Source organism: Ascidia mentula, chromosome 6, assembly GCF_947561715.1.
Source record: "Ascidia mentula chromosome 6, kaAscMent1.1, whole genome shotgun sequence".
NCBI classification, from domain to species: Eukaryota; Metazoa; Chordata; class Ascidiacea; order Phlebobranchia; family Ascidiidae; genus Ascidia; species Ascidia mentula.
Genome location: NC_138571.1, coordinates 6,588,650 through 6,606,661, shown reverse-complemented (window position 1 = coordinate 6,606,661; position 18,012 = coordinate 6,588,650). Strand labels below are relative to the sequence as shown.

At 36.4% G+C, this 18,012-nt stretch overlaps 3 protein-coding genes and 1 pseudogene across 3 annotated transcripts; all 4 read left to right on the top strand.

The window, feature by feature from the left end:
* The first annotated feature begins 277 nt into the window (after nt 1–277).
* On the top strand, nt 278–1,429 carry LOC145907048 (neurexin-4-like). The gene is made up of 5 exons (XM_082994488.1): nt 278–499; nt 550–640; nt 780–961; nt 1,051–1,180; nt 1,242–1,429. The coding sequence occupies exons 1-5, from the start codon at nt 278–280 to the stop codon at nt 1,427–1,429; spliced, it is 813 nt and encodes a 270-aa protein (XP_082850614.1).
* A 4,588-nt stretch (nt 1,430–6,017) lies between these two features.
* LOC145907047 (uncharacterized) lies at nt 6,018–7,881 on the top strand (annotated as a pseudogene).
* A 1,310-nt stretch (nt 7,882–9,191) lies between these two features.
* Nucleotides 9,192–11,402, top strand: LOC145905688 (contactin-associated protein-like 4). The gene is made up of 6 exons (XM_082992956.1): nt 9,192–9,693; nt 9,755–9,845; nt 9,911–10,006; nt 10,369–10,550; nt 10,785–10,908; nt 10,969–11,402. The coding sequence occupies exons 1-6, from the start codon at nt 9,472–9,474 to the stop codon at nt 11,157–11,159; spliced, it is 906 nt and encodes a 301-aa protein (XP_082849082.1). The 5' UTR covers nt 9,192–9,471; the 3' UTR covers nt 11,160–11,402.
* A 1,344-nt stretch (nt 11,403–12,746) lies between these two features.
* On the top strand, nt 12,747–14,945 carry LOC145907046 (neurexin-4-like). Its single transcript, XM_082994486.1, has 6 exons — nt 12,747–12,815; nt 13,551–13,733; nt 13,795–13,885; nt 14,174–14,355; nt 14,446–14,575; nt 14,633–14,945. Exons 1-6 carry the CDS (start codon nt 12,747–12,749, stop codon nt 14,818–14,820), a joined length of 843 nt encoding a protein of 280 aa, XP_082850612.1. The 3' UTR covers nt 14,821–14,945.
* Nucleotides 14,946–18,012: the final 3,067 nt, after the last annotated feature.

Sequence of the window (18,012 nt, the reverse complement as noted above, 5' to 3'; positions counted from 1 at the left end):
TAGAGCGGTGATCGCCAAATATAAAGGGCCTGCGCAGTGGGGCGATCCCGCCTTGCTATGCGTAAGCATTGCATTACTTCTTTCATCGAACAAATCATAAAATATTTGGTAGGCCAGAAGAGCTTTAAAAGTTGCGAAAAAGTAATATTGGTATTTAGCATGTAATAGTTGCAACCGCAGAAAGGATGTAGGTTTGAGTAATACGTCGGAACAAATATGTTGTAAATTTGTTTTAAGGTTATCCTTGCAATACTTTTCAAACCGATAGAAACAAGAAATGCTCAGATTATGCTTTTTTGCGGTAATATTTTTGCAAGCAGTTGCAACCATAGAAAAACCTACTTATAACTGCAAGGGAACAACCATTATACAATATTACGGCGGCGACCAACTTTCCACACAACATCGCGTTCAACCAGTCGGACCTTCTTCGCGTGGGCCAGCTGGGCCACCAGGAAAACATGATCCAATGGGTCCAACAGGACCAAAAGGCACCAAGGTAATCTTGAATGAAAAAAAATCTTTTTTGTGTGTGTCAACAATTTTCAGGGTGAAATGGGAATAAAAGGTGAAAAGGGAGAAAGTCCTGTATCAGAGATGCTTGCACTGCTAGAAAAAGTGAATCAACTGAGTCAACAAAGTGAGATCTGTTTTCCTGGGCAAATGTATGGATGTTTGTGATAACATCGATTTTAGTCAACACTCCACGAACGTATTTAAAATTTGATTTTGTGCAGAAAACAAACAACAAGACTTCTTCAATTAAAACAATATTTCAGTTCAAATAATTGAGGATAGAAGAATCGTGAAGACACTGGTTGGTCATGACAGCGAAAACGAAACTTCTGTTGGAAATTGCGAGGCTCCTAGATGTTACAAGAGAGATGTAACTTACCATATCTCCATGAGACAAATCATTGGGTTGATTGACGCTTCTCAAGAATGCAGACAATTTATCAAAGTAAATTATGTGACCAGCATTTTTAACATCGATTCTCGTTTATTTCTGGAAATAAAGTTGTTTATATAAACATATCATATTTTGTTTAGTATCGGTGCCAGGGAAGTATTTTGCACAGTGGAAATACTCTGTACGGTGCATGGATTTCAAGAAATGGAACTGTTAAACGTAACTTGGGTGGAAGTGAGAGAGATAACTACTGTGCGTGTGGAGAAACAGGTGATCAGATATACGTGAGGTTTGGTTTTGTGAACAATTTACTCACAATGTATGTTTCCAGCATCTTGTAGTAACAACGCTAACAAGTGCAACTGCGACCAAAATTCTGCTGTGATGACTTCAGATGAAGGTTATTTGACCAATAAAGATGATCTTCCTGTTACTGCAATGCAATTTGGAGACACTGGTGGTTCAAGAGAGTTTGGTTGGCACACACTTGGAAAGCTTGAGTGTTGGAGAAGTGCTTAAAAGTTAATGCAATCAAACTTTCGGTACAAAAAGACAGTTGGTTCACCATTTCACATGTAAATGTTTCACGCTTTTTTGGTTATTGTTTCTTTTTCTTGATTTTCCCACGCGACTCCATTTTTTTTGGATGCAAATATTTGAGCAGAGTGTTGTTGTACTTTTGTTGTTGAATTGAAGTTTGTCATATTTTTTTGCAAATAAGAGCTTTGTTCTGACCATTTGTACATTCTGTCACAATAACTCTTCAGTTTAAATATGAAATTTGTTTCCACCAATTAATATCACAATTTTCAAAAATGACTTCTGTTCTACACATATATCGTCCATAATTAACGTGATGTGGTTTGAACTGCATGTTTAATAACAACAAGGGCAAGATGACATGTGATTTGTGATATTACTACTTACTATTTCGAACATTTAATCAAACATTTCAAACCACTCAGAAACATGTTTAGCATACGGTAAAGAATGTCCTTTGGATACGAAAAGACACCTGCCACAACAAAGTAATGCTGAATCATTCCAATGAAAGTTCATGGTCGTAGACGGCGTCACAACCATGTAAAATGGCACAAGGAAAGAACCACAAGTTTTTCAAAACATGTTGCTTAGGACAGAGGTTATTTGTTGTGAGGCAGAAATAACCACTTGTAGCGATCGTGCGTGTTATAACCGAACCGTATCATGCGTCGATGGCTTGTTCCGCTTTAAATCAAAATGCTGTAAATTTTGACCAGAAGTCTTTCAACGTCTGTCGTGATTTACATGAAGGTTAAACCAAGTATTTAAATCCGTCTAGTGAGACATATAGACGTTTACCGTTCCAACAGTGATCACAAGCCAACTTTTAATAGTTTTGCTGCTTTTAACTGTGGCACAATAGAAAAGAAAATAGAATGTTAATACGATAACATAATGCGGCAAAGGGTATGTCAAGTGTTACTATTTACCTTATTGTCTATGCAATTATTTGTGGTTGTGCCAATTTGCTTTTGTTTTCCTTTCCGTAACTAAATGAGTCATCAGATTGTACTGGCAATAACCAAAGTAAATTTCTTTCATTAGAACTGAACGGGAAGTTGTAGAATCCAGTTTTTAACAGCTGTATACCTGCTGAACCATCCAGACTGCCCCTATGAAACCGATGCAATTTAAATTCGTTAAGGTATACTTCCAACTGCAAGTGTAACGTGTTTTTAGTTCACGTTTATGTGATTTTTTTTCACTTACTTTTGGATTTGCCAGACAAATAAGGTAACTTCTTTTCATAGAAGTTTTCATAGCTTGTTCAGTTACAAAAGTATTGTTTTGCAACTTATATTGTAATACCACATTTATTTACAATAGGTTTATTTGTTACAAACATGCTGAAGCATTCAAACTTTCAAAAGTTACATTGACGAAAGTTTAACAACAGGGTTTTGAAACAGAGTTACTTCACCATCAAAAGCAGATGTAAAACTCCATTTGATCTCAGGTCGATTATTGCAGGTTTTTATGCATGTTCGCAGAAATAACAAATGTGATTATCTTTCTTGCGGAAAAACGTGCAGAAATTAATACATGATCAAGTGTTGGCAATAATATATGATCACATGCGTACATTAAGAAAGCTCACATGGAATAGACAATATGACAGCTGAGTTTTATGAAACATACACTGTTAAAAATTTTCGTAATATTTACTTGAAACGTAACAGTTTTGTATTTACGGCATGGGAACGTAAACTAGATTTACGGAAAATTTCCGTATAATTATGTTGGTTTACGGAAAACATGCCGTAAATATGCCGTAAGTTGCTTTTCACAACTGATAGAACAATGTAACTATATATGTATGGGATGTATATGGCTTGTTAAAAGGTGATATTTCGTGCCAAATGGCATGTTACGTAAATTATCCCATTCAGCTTGTGACAAACTACGTAATATTATATATTGTTTGTTAAGTTTCTTAACCGTCTGATATAATAAAGTTCTGCTGCCTTCTTCGCTATAACGAGTTAGTCTATAACGGCTACTACGCATGCGCAAGTTGCCTCGTGGCGAAGCCGAGAGTTGCATCATTCGCGTGCAACATGTTTTTAGTTGCTATAGATTATGTATTGTAGCGATAGAGCAAGTAGCATTAATTGAATAATTACAAATTAATAATGTTTGTTTGGGTTAAGATTTCGTTCTGCTATTTAGTGTAGGGTAAGAATGGTCTCCTTGGCCTGTGATTTGCAATTTTGCAAAAAAATGTTTAACACGTGGGAGGAGAAAATGAAAGATTACAAAAACCACATCCGTCAAGGATTTGAAATGAAATGCCCCGTGGAAAGTTGCAACAAAACTTATTCAGTTGTGTCCTCGTTTTCGTCTCATTTTTCTCGTTGCCACGACGGACTGCAGAAAAAGGCACACGAAACAGATCAGGAAACTTTAACTGAGGAGGTTAATTGTACTCCGTTAGAAACTGAAGAGCAAAGAAGTGTTACATCGCAGATTAACAAAGACTGGGAAAAAGATGTTTTGCTGTTTCATTTTATGCTTCAATATAAATATTTGGTACCAATTCAAACTGTTGATAAAATAATTGTGTATTGGAAACAGTTGCTATCAAAGTACACTTCTCAGATATATTTTCAGCTTGAGTCCATTTTGAAAGATGAAAATGTTTGTACTGATATATCTAGCAAAATACTAGATGATCTCAAAAAGCAGGATTCGCTGAACAGTTTTTTGGATTCTGCCAATTTTGGCTCATCTTATCTAAGAGAACAACAGTTTTTGCAGAAGTTTAATTATGTTCCTCCAATTGAACTAAATTTGGGGCACTCAGCAAATTTCAAATTTCAATATATATCAGTTCTGGACACTTTGAAAACATTTTTTAAGGATGAAAAAGTTAAGCAACAATTTTTGAACCCCTTGGTACACTTTGAAGGTTTTCATGACTTTTCAGATGGAAAAATATTTCAGTCAAATCCACTTTTTCAAAATGACAGATATTCACTAAAAATCATTTTATACCAAGATGCATTTGAAATTGTCAATCCTTTGGGTTCCGCCAAACGAAAGCACAAGATTTTGGCTGTGTATTATACCCTGCAGAATTTGTATCCATGTAACCGATCAAAAATAGATTGTTTTCAATTGGTTTTATTGTGCAAAGAGGCCAATGTTAATGAGGAAAACAAAAGCATGTTATTTAAACCATTGCTTGATGACTTAAAAACTTTGGAGACCACTGGTATTGATGTTGGTGTTGGGTTTAATGTGCGTGGCAGCCTGTTATGTGTATGTGGTGACAATCTAGGAAGTCACTGGCTTGGTGGTTTTACAACAAACTTTAGTTCCTCCACCTATTTTTGTAGATATTGTACCATAACTCGTACAGAGTTTTCCACAGACCATGCATGTACAAAAACAATTTACACTAAATCAATATATGACAATTTGCACATGGAAAATAGTAACGGATTGAAGGGAAGCATTTTGAATGACATGCAGTATTTTCATGTTGCTTCCCCTGGTTTGCCCCCATGTACAGCTCATGATGTTTTTGAAGGTGTTGTACAGTATGACCTAATGCTTTACATTGCATATTTTGTAAAACATAAATGGTTTACTTTGGATTTTTTAAATGGCAGAATACAGTCGTTTAAATTCAACGCCCTGGATGCCCTTTCAAAACCAGTAAAATTATCTTCTGTCGGCAAACGTTTGATAGGAAATGCATCACAAAACTGGTGTATGCTAAGAATGTTTCCCCTACTGATTTTTGATAAAATTGTTGACACAGAGAATGCAATTTGGAAACTTGTTATGTGCTTGCGTTCTATTGTTCAGATAATTGTGTCTTGTCATTTAGATGTAAATGCCCTATGCCATTTAGATTCTTTAATATCTGAATATTTGGAATACAGAACACATTTTTTTCCCAAAGTGCCTTTACGCCCCAAGCATCATTACTTACAACATTACCCTTGGACTATTTTGCAATTTGGCCCAATTTGTTATACATCCACATTGCGATTCGAAAGTAAACACTCTTATTTTAAAAATGTAATCCGTCATTCCAAAAATTTCATCAACGTATGTTATTCTTTGGCACACAGTCACCAATTGTTGCAGTCATGCCTGCTTGAGACTGGCTATTTTGACTCAAATGTTGAGATAATTAATAGAAATGTTACGTTTTCCTCTGAAATTGTAAATAATATAAAGTTGGGTGGATATAATATTTTACATTGCACATTGGGTAAATCAGTGAAAGTTGAAAATATTTTGTTTGAAATTGGCATGTATGTGATTATGTCAAAACATGATTTAAATTTGTATGTTGGCTGCATACTTGCTATGTTTATTTTTGAAAGTAAAGTGATGTATGTTGTTCGAAAATATTGTTCTAACTTTTATCCCCAGTATGGTGTACATCATTTAATCGCAAAACCTTGTTGTGTGGAATGTGTCGCATTTGAAAACCTTGCTTGCAAGTTTCCTTTTTACGTTTACCACATTGATGGGCAAAAGCTCTTTGTGTTAAAGCAAACTGTTCTTTAATTTTTGGAAGAGTTAAGTGCAAATTAAAAAAAAAACGATGAATGCAACTTTACTGAAGATACTTCCTGAACTTGGCAAAGATGCCACTTTGCTTGAAAAATGTTCTACGTTTTTGGAAAATCTTGGTGTGCTAAAATTGCAGGATTTTGAACATGTTGAACTGGCAGACTTGCTTGGCCAATTTAATATTGTTCAGGCCAGAAAATTAATTAAAGCTGGAAATAATCTGGGTGAGTTTGATTGTTGTTGGCTGTATATATACATACATGAAAATTAATTTACTAAAACTTTTTTCAGAAACATGTTCAGAAACTTCTACCGAACCATGCTCATCAGAAGGAAGCTGTGATGATTGGCAGTGGGTGTATGACTTTAAAGTGCCTTGGAAAAAATGCTCACCTCTTCTTATGAGTATTTTGGAAAACAAAGAAATTCCCAACCATAACCAAACTAGAGAACTTATACATGCTTGCATCGATGATGTTATGAAAGTAAGCAAAATTAATTGGGCAGTAATAATGTTCATTAACATGGTAAAGTAGTTTGAACAACCATGTTTAAAACACCTAATGTTTTAGATTACACAAAGGCCAGGAAGGAAAAATTTAGAGAGAATTGCATTTCAAATTGTGAAAAAATACCCCTCTTCATTTAAAGATGTCATTGGAGATGTTTGCATTGGCAATGGCCATAACACATTAACCAACCAACTGTATTACCGATGGGAAAATCAGCTTCGCAAGCAAAATATAATTGGAAAATCAATTCAAGGTACACGATTGTGATAGCAACTCAACAAAAACATGGCTTATGAAAGAATTTTCAAAGGCACATCCTGACAAGGATGAGGCTTTAAAAGTTATGCGATTGACATTCTCTCAACAACGGGAGATCATTAACACAGGAACAAGTATCACAAATGTTTTAAAAGAATGGCCATTTCTCCATGAACCACTAGTCATATTTGACCACTATGATACTTTGATGGGAAGACCAAACACACAAGCAACTTTACCAATGAAGCTTTTCAAAGGATCAATGCAGATATACAGGTATAAATAGTATTTTTTTTTCATTTTGAAGGTTAACATGCTTTTTAACCCTTGCTGTTTAGATGTTTGAAAAAAGTTAAATCTCCATCAATTTGTGAATTAATTGGGTCCATAAAACTGCAATGTTCTCAACTGGGCAGCAAAGAAGCCCAGTCCATGGAGGTGCTGTCTTTGTTGGCAGCCTACTTTAAGGAAAAAAAGGAATCTGTCATAATGTGCTACAAGGTGTGCTTGCAAAGAAAATTGGAAACTTTTTCTTAACTAAAGTTAACTTCTGTGTGCAGGATGATTTCATGTTAGAAAATATTTTGGAAGAAATACCACCTACACCTTTTTTGATTGTGTTTGGTAAGTTTTACTTTGGAAAATGTCAGAAAGTAGTTTCATTTTGCTTTGTGGTTTGTTTTGTTCTGTTTACAATTTTGTTCTCTCTTTAGGTGACTCTCCAGCAATGTGTGAAAAAGTGATGGTGGCTGTGGATAAGGTTGTTATCCACTCCACAAACAACTTCTTGTTGGCAGTTGCCAGTTTCTTCTGCCATTTCTACATTTACAACATCAGCTATCCAAAAGCAGCTGAAAGCACTTTGGAATTTATCCAGAGGTGGGTACCATAATAAATACTGGCTACTACATTTATCATGCTTGTACTTTTATTTACCTTTGTTCAGTGTTTATTTGCAAATAAACACACACAACATGTTTATTTCTGCATTGTGTTCAATCTTTGAGTCCTTTTTGCAGATTCATTGAAGGAATAAATGACCCTGGTTCAAAAGGTTCGAAGAAAATGAGATATGCTGGGGTAAATCCCAAAATACTGAAATTAGCAAAATTGATGAACGCCTGAGAATTAAACTGAGCAGTTTTCGTTCAATAAAACGACGTATCACATGAAAATTTTGTGGTTTTGTTATAATTTAAATACTGAAAAAATGCTGTAGGCGTTACGTTATAACACAGTAGAATTTACTGGTCTTTAGTAATTTATTTACAGTGACGGTGTCAGTAATTGTAACGTGTCTTTTTGCAGTAACGCAAACGGTCTTTTACCGTAAAAGTTACGGACTGGTCCGTAAAATTGCTGCCAGGAGTTTTTCCAGTAAATTTTTTTAACAGTGTAAAAATAACTGTGAGTCAAGATGAATTCAACGTTTCGTTCAACATATTACCGTCTAATTAAATAACCTCGCAACACAGCATTCCCTAGACAATCCAGCGCCTTTTTCGATCGGAATGGCGAGCAAAATAATGATCGAGAGAAATTGAGTTAAAAATAATTGTGACACTCATTCTAGATCCTAAGTCGGTTATGTGAGTGCTTCAAAAAACTCTAAAAGTAACTGTAATATCATTGTAATTAAATTTAGACCCGGGCAAAAGAAAATTTTGAATAATATTTAAACCACATTCCTTTTCTGGAATACAATTTTTGTTAGAAATATGTAGAAACATTTCCGAAGCTTTCTTCTACTCAAGAAACCCTTCATTGTTCGACAAAGCATCTAGCCCTAGAGTGACGCCACATCTCCAACCAAACAGCTGGTGACTGTTGCTGGTTTAGAGACAGAGTTTCGAGGTCCACCGTAAATTGGTAGTGAAGCACTAATCTAAGAAGCATAATGTATCACGCAAAATTAAAAAAGAATGTGTAGATTTAAATAAAAAAAATCCAGTTTCTGTGAATGCTTTCCAAACTTTTGTTACATTTACAACCCTTGAATGCTGGTTGGGCAGATATCGGAGACTGGTAACAATTTTCATATGGATCACTTTTGCCAACTTATAAGCCCACATTTTGTCATTAAATGTAGTCAACAGCCTTGAAAACTCTTGAGACTTCAACAAATCCATAGGGAAATATCCTAAAACGACGCATCATACAGTATCTGTCTTGACCTTCGTACATCCATCGTTTTGAAAGAAGGATCTGCAAGTACAACAAATAATTGCGTCTTCCAAGTAGATGATAACAATATGGCAATAACGTTAATGGGACATTCAGTTGCAGTCAACTGTCGCTAAAATATTAACTCAGTCAGCACATTTTATGGAACCCGAAATAGAAGTAGTAGATGAAGAGCAAATGTTATATTTTAATATTATAAATATTATTACCCCAAGCATGTATTAAAGAAAACATACGGACAAATCATTCGGATATGAACTTAAGTGCCTGCGTAAATAGATGCATTCACAACTGCAAAGGAACAATCAGTGGTAGAACTCCTGAAGTGTTCAAGCTCAAAATGTTGCACAACAGTTTTTATTCAGCATGTAATATTTTGAGACTTTGTCACTGAACGTTTCAGTTCGTAACAAACAGCATGGATTTCTGATGATTTGATGTGATTAAACAAACAATAAAGTAAAATAAAATGATATTTATTTTAAAGGTTATTTATGAGTTTGTTATACTGGAACTGACTGGAACCAAAAAATGTTTGGATTGTATTTATGCTTGATGGTATTTGTGCAAACAGTTACAACCCAAGAAACAGCAACTGACAACTGCAAGGGGACAACCATTATACAATATTTCGGGGGCGATCAACTTCCAACACAACATCACGTTCAACCAGTCGGACCTTCTCCGCGTGGACCAGCTGGACCACCAGGGAAACGTGGTCCTCGGGGCCCGGAAGGTCCCGCAGGCCGAAAGGCAAGTATTTTCTGATGACGAGATCATCAAACACAAGATGAAAAATGGAATTTTTTTAAAGGGTGAAATAGGAAGAAAAGGGCAGAAGGGAGAGAGACCGATGACCGAAATTATTCAACTGCAAAAAGCAGTAGATGAACTGAGCAAACGACGTTAGATAAATTTGAATGTGAAAAATATCAGTAATGTTCATAATTTAGATATATGTTAATTGCAGGTTTTAACCCACCTCGGACTTGTGATGAAGCTACAAACACATCAGGATATTTTTCTCTTTGGCCTTTGGATAGACCCTTTAAAGTTCACTGCGAAAGTATAAACTGTTTCGATGTTACAGTGTAATAACCCCACACAGTGTTGTTTTTGCTAATTATTAAAACGGCAAAGTAACTGTTTTGTTGCAAATGCGACACAGGATGCCCTGCTATTTTTACTGTTTAAATGCAAGTAAAACATTTTATGCTTGCTGCGGAAATATTTATCTGTTGTGACGACACTGACTTCCCTACCCAATGTTAACGGCAACGTTTGAAGTTAATTGTAATCGTTAAACTGTTTGCAATTTGTATTTAACGGTAATTAAATACAATTCATTTGCTGTATTATGGTATTCGCACTATTACGAATTGTTTGACATCAAACAACCAAACTGCCTAACAATAACTTTGTTTCCAGTTCAACAAATCCAAGGAGGAAATGTCGTAGCGACTCAAGTCGATCACGACAGTGAAAATGAAATATCTACTGGAAGCTGCGATCCTTCTTTTTGCTACAAGAGAGATGTAACATACAATATTCCTTTGCAGCAAATAATTGGATTGATCAACGTTTCTCAACATTGCAGACAATTTATAAAAGTAATTGTTATAATTGTCAAACAGGGTTATATGTCATTGTGTAAGTGAAACGTATCGTTTCTTGTTTACATAAAAATATAAAAAAACACACAGATAACATATCGTAGGATGTTAAATTATGCTGAATTTGTGTTGTTTGTATTCGAAAACATCTTACATTATTTGTAGTACAAGTGTAAGGGAGGTTTTTTACACTATGATATTACACTGTTTGGTTTTATTTTTTTTATTTAGTATCGATGCACAGGGAGTTTCCTAAAGCGCTTTAACACTGGCGCATGGATTTCAAGAAATGGAACTTTGAAACGTAACTGGGGTGGAAGTGAAAGAGATAACTACTGTGCGTGTGGAGAAACAGGTGATCAGATATACGTAAGGTTCGGTTTCGTGAACAAATTACTCACAATGTATGTTTCAGCATCTTGTATTGACACCGATTACAAGTGCAACTGCGACCAAAACTCAAACGACATAACGACGTCAGATGAAGGTTATTTGACAAACAAGGATGATCTTCCTGTTACTGGATTGCATTTCGGAGATACTGGGGACCGTGGAGAATTTGGTTGGCACACACTTGGAAAGCTTGAGTGTTGGGGAAGAGCCTGATTCTAAATAACGTACTACGAGAAATATTTGGGTTTCATGCCCAAATATTATGCCAAAAATTTAAAAGAATGTAATTGTGAACTGTTTGTTGATGCTTCTTACACAGTGAAAAAGTATGGCTTATCTCTTGTTAGCTCTTGAAATTGTGAAGAAAGTGTTGTGGTTTTATTCCTTGTTTCTCCCACATGTCATGCGTTGTACAAACACGTTTAAATAACAGATTTTGTGATTCTGTATCGTTGGAATTTAGTTAGAATACTTTCCTCTGTATTTTGTTATAGGGCGTTTAAAACAAATGAGCATCGATGGAAACATAAAACCCATTTCACCAATCAGAGTCCTTTTTTTTCCCAAAAATCAGGCCTGTTTTAATTGGATTGGCCTTTTTTCAGGTTAGCTTTGAGCGTGTGGCAAGTGGCAGTCTTGCTGCATTTAAAGTATGATAAATGTTCAGAAAGGCTGTTCAATCTGATGGTAAGCAATAAAAAATCACGATAGTACGATGAATTAACAAGTTAACGGCCGTCGTACAAACTAATACTTTCTATCACCACACAACTATAGGCCCTGTAAACATTTGTGAGTTGTGTGTAGGTAAGAATATGTTTGTGTCAGTGTTGTTATTGCATTCATTATTCACGAGCTCTAAAACGTAGGTAAATTTAGTTTTTATTTGCACACAGGCATTTTGTTTTGTACGGAAAACTACAGCTCTCATCAATAGATTTTTAAGAGACGCTCATCAAAATGTTCCTATTTTGTTTTTAATAACGCTTAGGTTCTGTCTGGTAAATACATTGCATGGAACATTCAAGCTAGCTGAAAGCGTCATTGAATTGAAATGCGCAAAGCAATTTCTTATTGAAGTAAACTTCTTTCATTGCAACAAAACTGGAAGTTGCAGATATCAATAGCTGGATATCTGCTGACCCATTGAGTCTTCGCATACGTGAAAGGTGCAACTGCATTTTGGATCAGTAAAGCTACTCCAATGCACAGTCGTAAGGTTACAGTGTGTCATGACGAAAATCCTAAAATATTTTTTTTGTTTTATTGTGTTTATTGTAGAGGTACGCTCTTGCAGCCGTGTATCATAAAAGTTTCCGGATTTATGCATCACGCGTGTAGAGTCGTGACTATTCACGAAAAGGTGGTTTGAAAACGAATTCATGGCCAGCTGGCAGTTAGACGGTGAAATGAACATTCAAATACAACATGGACAACAGATTTTCCGTTAATAATGTATTCTGGCAAACTCCTTGAGATTAATAATACATGTCAGTGATGCATAACACGTTTCATTAAGACTTGATACTTGAAAAAACAGTCACCTTTAGACATTTTCGAAAATTGTGATTGGCTGAAAGACGTCTTATGCGGGCATTTAATATGTGATGTATTCAAACAAAAGAAGTATTTGATCTAAACATTCTGTGGCAATGTTCAGGAAATCACTGGTGATTTATTAGTTGTTGACATACGTTAAAGTAAACTGGCCTGCAAATTGCATTATCGAATGGGTAAGGTTCTGTGCATTGCAGGAGTAATGGTAAATGCCTAATACATGGAATGCTAATAACAACTCTTATGGCCGATGCAATGGCAAAACACACTTTGAGGGCAAAAACCACAGCGGAAAGTTTAATTGTGTCAGATGTATGTAAAATTTTTTGTTTTGTGTTTTTTCGACTCAGCGGTAATTCGACCCAAGCCATCTCATAATACTGAAAAAAAAGATGTTCGCTCGCCACAGTGTAAGTGTCCAAAATTAAAACGAAAACTAAATAGAATCATGCCAGTTAAACATTTCATGAAGACGTAAAAATTTGAATTGCCCAGGGAATTTCAAGAAAAAATTTAATTGTACAATAAAATAGTTAACTTTAATTACGATTTGCAAAATAGGTCTGATCTATATGGGTATTTAAATTGGAGAATTCCTGTTCTCAAGGCCCTCTGCTGCCATGCATCTGGCGACTGTTCTGCTTGTTTCCCATCCACCGTCTGTGACTTACGTACGGACCTATTATTCTTCAAAGTCAAAAAAATATAGTTTGCTTCTGAATCAGACTGTACAGAGCAAGGACATAATTTTCAGCAGAACCCACCACCAAGTAACTACCTGATTAACACCGCAAAATTCGCCATGACAACAGCACACGCATGTCAACTGTAAAATTGACCCAAGTGCATCACTGGTTTGATCTGTGACGTACACTTTCCATTGTGACAGAGGTTACACGGTGGGTATTTCCCGCCACCGAAATTTATTTTCATAGAAATACCAATATGTGTCCTTAAAAAACCATACTTTTAACAATTTTTAATCAAACAGAGAGAGGATTAGGAAACATGTTCGGATTATATTTTTTTGCGGTAATATTTGTGCAGGCAGTAAGACCGCAGGTAACTACCAGTAAGAACTGCAAGGGAACAACCATTATACAATATTTCGGGGGAGATCAACTTCCAACACAACATCACGTTCGACCCTTCGGACCTTCTCCGTGTAGGCCAGCTGGGCCGCCAGGAAAACGTGGTCCAATGGGTTCAACAGGACCAAAAGGCCCCAAGGTAATCTTGTTCTACTTGACTGACGTCATACTAAGTGATGACGAAAATCAACAATTTTCAGGGTGACATGGAAATAAAAGGTGAAAAGGGAGAAAGTCCTGTATCAGAATTACTTGCACTACGAGAAAAAGTGGACGAACTTAGTCAACTAGGTTTGATTAGTTTGTTTTCGGGCATACCTGATATAACATTTTACATCTGACTGTAATTTCAGTGTATGAACCTCCACAAACTTGCGATGAAGCTACAAACACTTCTGGTTATTATAGTATTTGGCCACTGGATAGGCCCTTTAAAGTATATTGCCAAGGTATGAACTGGGCGTACTAAAATAAAATGATAAACATGTAATTTAAGGCAAGATAGACAAGTTGTTAACAAGATTGTCTTTTGGCTCAAAAATTACCAACTAAATTTTTAAAGCGAAAATTCCATTTAAGTTTTTGAGATTGAAGATCGAACAATAGTGAAAACACTGATTGGTCATGATAGCGAAAACGAAACTTCTGTTGGAAATTGCGAGGATCCTAGATGTTACAAGAGAGATGTAACTTACCATATCTCCATGAAACAAATCATTGGGTTGATTGAGGCTTCTCAAGAATGCAGACAATTTATCAAAGTAAATTATGTGACCTACGGCTAAATTTCCATTTCTATTTAATGCAATTTAGGGTAGAGTTTGTTGTGAAACATCTCATATTTTGTTTAGTATCGGTGCCAGGGTAGCGTTTTGCACAGTGGAAATACTCTGTACGGTGCATGGATTTCAAGAGATGGAACTGTAAAACGTAACTGGGGTGGAAGCGACAGAGATAACTACTGTGCGTGTGGGGAAACAGGTGAACAGAAAAGGAATTAGGTTTCATGAATATATTTCTCATAATGTATGTTTTCAGCATCTTGTATTGACAACAACAAAAATTGCAACTGTGACATAAATTTCGATGTCATGACGTCAGATGAAGGCTATTTAACAAACAAATCTGATCTTCCTGTTACTGGAATGCAATTCGGAGATGCTGGTGGTTCAAGAGAGTTTGGTTGGCACACACTTGGAAAGCTTGAGTGTTGGGGAAGTGCATAAATTTTGGTTGGCGTTTTATTTCCTGCCTTCCACATATTGCAACTTCTCGATAGTTTTCCTCGTATCTTTCCATCGTAATGTTGCGATTTTTTGTTTTGTCTCCAAGCACCCTTGAATGTATCCGCTCTTCCCCTTTTCACTGCTCGTGCAATTCTTTAAATTTATGTATTCGGATTCGGTTCTGCTTGTCGTAGTTCACTCCGCCAGCTTCCATGACCTAAATTAAGCCTCCTTTATATGCAGTCAAGCTATTACCCACCCTTCTAATGTATCTCTATTGCTCTGATCATGCCACAACCGAACACAAAAATACGAGGTTGTATTTCTACTGATTTTTGTTATTCCTTACATTGGATTTCCTTCGTGAGTTTTTTTGCAGTTGTTATTGTTAGAATTTGTAAAAAACTGAGGAAATCATAGACAAAGAGGATTTTATGACCATCCATAGCATTTTAGTTGGTTAAGCATAATCATTCCTCAAAAAAACTACAACAAACTTTTATCTCAATACGCACCGAATGTGTCTAAAATGTGAAGATTCTCTCACAGAATATGCTACGGAATTCTGAGATTTTAGTTTGAACATGTTCACACAGTGTTGCATCTTATATAGCACTGATTGAGCTTTTTGTCTACACCTTAAATAAGCTTGGTAAATTCTAAAAGAATAGTGTGTCGTAACAATACGGCAAATATTGTCTATTCTCTGACAAAACGTGTTGATTTTCTTTTACAAGTTATGATTATTGAAGGAAAAGGGTATACATGGCCTTGATTGCCAATCGAGTTTCTTCAAGTGAAGAAAGAAACTCAAGCGGTTTGTTTGATTGCTGGCTCATCCCCAACCGATCGACAAATTGTCAGATACCCATCATGGAATCGTCCAAAAAAGGTTGTCGGGTGGCTGCAAAGATAATAGATGTCAAAGAGGTTTCCTGCAAAATACGAAGTTCCAACTGGGCGGCTGGTCGTAGCCGAACTTAAAGATGCTGAGCTCGAGATTGTAAAATATGTGCAGGGACGCAGTTTCCCATACGTCATCGCCGCGATGTCAAGGGCAAAGAGCAAAACAGTTCGCCTATTGAAAAACAATTGCTCTAGGAAAACTTAATCCCATTCTTGTCAATGGAGTCATGAGGGTTGGTGAGAGACTTGCAATAATCGACTTGATGTGAAGGATCCGATTATTCTTCCGTACGACCATCGGGTTACTGACCTGATGGTTATGCAGCAGCATGATGAAGTTGGTCTTGCCGGAATGCTACGTCGGACCCTTCATTGTCGACGGATTCGTTGATTGGAGCTCTACGACGTTTCATTGGTCGTCGCGGACGGCTAGACCAGATCTCTGGTGATAACGGCACTAACTTCGTTGGAGCCGAGCGCATATTGCGCGAAGAACCAAATAAGTGGAATTAAAAGTGAAAACAAAATTGCATGAAACTATATCCGATGTGAAGCACAAATCTCTGATGGTGGAGATTGAGGCAATCCTCAACTCCCGTCCCCTGGTTCCGTTGACGTTCCACCATCTACTGCTGCAACGTGCAGCGCCGAATATGCCCCCAGGAGTGTTTTCGGCAAAGGACTGTTACCACACAAACTGCTGGCGCCAAGTGCAATACTTGGCCGACCAATTTTGACGGCGATGGTCACACGTGACTCGCCTCCGGCATGTTGCTTGGTGTTGTTGTGTTTCCTTCTGCCTGCTCAGTCCCTTGTCTACCTCGACGCTTTGCTGCGTGTAGCTCATTATAGTACTGATGATGAACCCAGTTGGAGGTTAGGTAAACGTCTACTTTAGGGAATATGATCAACAGAATACTAGTTTTGTCGTTTCTATTTGGATTAATTAACTCCAAGTATTTTGCACCCACGTATTGACTTTCTTTCACATAATTTACAAGTTATGATTACTGCAAGCAGTAGAGTTTCTGTGAGTAAGAACTTGATAATTGCGTCAATGCAATGGTGAGTTGTGTTTCACAGCTTTTAATTACTTTGACAACACGTGTAAATGGGATATATGTATTGTGTGTAGGTGGTACACTACTGTGACGGTGTTGAACTTATGTGAAACTAGTACTGATTCTCCAATAGTTGGGGAGCGTTTAAAGGTTGTTTTTGAATAATGTTTTGGACACGAACTTTTTTGTTCTGAAACCGTGCTAAGTGCCCGCCTTTATTAAAGAAAACTCAATCAAACCTTTGTCCAATACTGAAGGAAGATTGAGTCGCAGTTTTTCTACGGGAATTCCGTCACATGTGACGTTGGGCACTAAACCGTGCATAGAACGTTACATCCAATATTATGTGTCAATAAATCAAATAATTTTCCCAACCTAATTGCTTGAAAATTTTAAGACACCCTTTATTTGTGTTTATCATGACTAATTTTCTGACATTAACTTCCTGGGAAATTTGAAATAAACATGTAATTTAAAGTGGTACACAACTTCCAAACCACGCATCTTGTGTAATTTCAATTATTTCGTGTCGAGTTTGCTGTCATTTCACGTGACAAAACTTTTGTGAATTTTTTCAGTTGTCATTTTTCTTTGTTTCGAAAGTTTCGGTTTTCTTACTCTGTTAGTTTGACTACAATTTCATAATGTTTATTGGATCATAACTTTGCGTTTATCGAAGTAACTTGGTTTGAGGCACTGTAAATCCAACTGGTGGTGTTACGTTACATTGTGAGGTTAGTTTTGAGTGAAAACTTTGGAATTATTCTCAGTTTACCAAATATAAGCGAACTACGTGCACACGAAAACGTATATTAAACGCGTAACAATATGTATCGCTATTGTAGTCAGTTCTTTCAGATAAAGGTTTCCTTTCTTTAACTACTCAATTTAGTTTAATAATAAAATATAATCACAGCAAGAATCTATTTCAGAAACGCACGATGCGGGTTTGATTTAATGGTTGTGTAATAACTTGAAGGGAAAAGCGTTTTCATTACGTGAAATTATTGACATTTAATATAACATATCGCCGTCTTTGGCAGCTTCTATTTGTTATCACACACTTACGAAACATTGGATTTTGAGATTAGGACAGTGATAAGACATCTTAACAATCCATCCCTTGCCATCATATTACATTCTCGTGTACGCCAACCGCAACATAACCTCACAGTATTCCTTACGCCCACTTACCGATAAATATCTGCAGGGCGTCGTTGTTGCG

Coding starts and splice junctions, on each gene's coding strand:
- LOC145907048 (XM_082994488.1), top strand. CDS start 278: ATGCTCAGATTATGCTTTTTTGCGGTAATATTTTTGCAAGCAGTTGCA. Junction 641..779: donor GAATCAACTGAGTCAACAAA/GTGAGATCTGTT, acceptor ACAATATTTCAG/TTCAAATAATTGAGGATAGA. Junction 962..1,050: donor AATGCAGACAATTTATCAAA/GTAAATTATGTG, acceptor TATTTTGTTTAG/TATCGGTGCCAGGGAAGTAT.
- LOC145905688 (XM_082992956.1), top strand. CDS start 9,472: ATGTTTGGATTGTATTTATGCTTGATGGTATTTGTGCAAACAGTTACA. Junction 9,694..9,754: donor AAGGTCCCGCAGGCCGAAAG/GCAAGTATTTTC, acceptor ATTTTTTTAAAG/GGTGAAATAGGAAGAAAAGG. Junction 10,909..10,968: donor CTGTGCGTGTGGAGAAACAG/GTGATCAGATAT, acceptor TGTATGTTTCAG/CATCTTGTATTGACACCGAT.
- LOC145907046 (XM_082994486.1), top strand. CDS start 12,747: ATGGCCGATGCAATGGCAAAACACACTTTGAGGGCAAAAACCACAGCG. Junction 14,356..14,445: donor AATGCAGACAATTTATCAAA/GTAAATTATGTG, acceptor TATTTTGTTTAG/TATCGGTGCCAGGGTAGCGT. Junction 14,576..14,632: donor CTGTGCGTGTGGGGAAACAG/GTGAACAGAAAA, acceptor GTATGTTTTCAG/CATCTTGTATTGACAACAAC.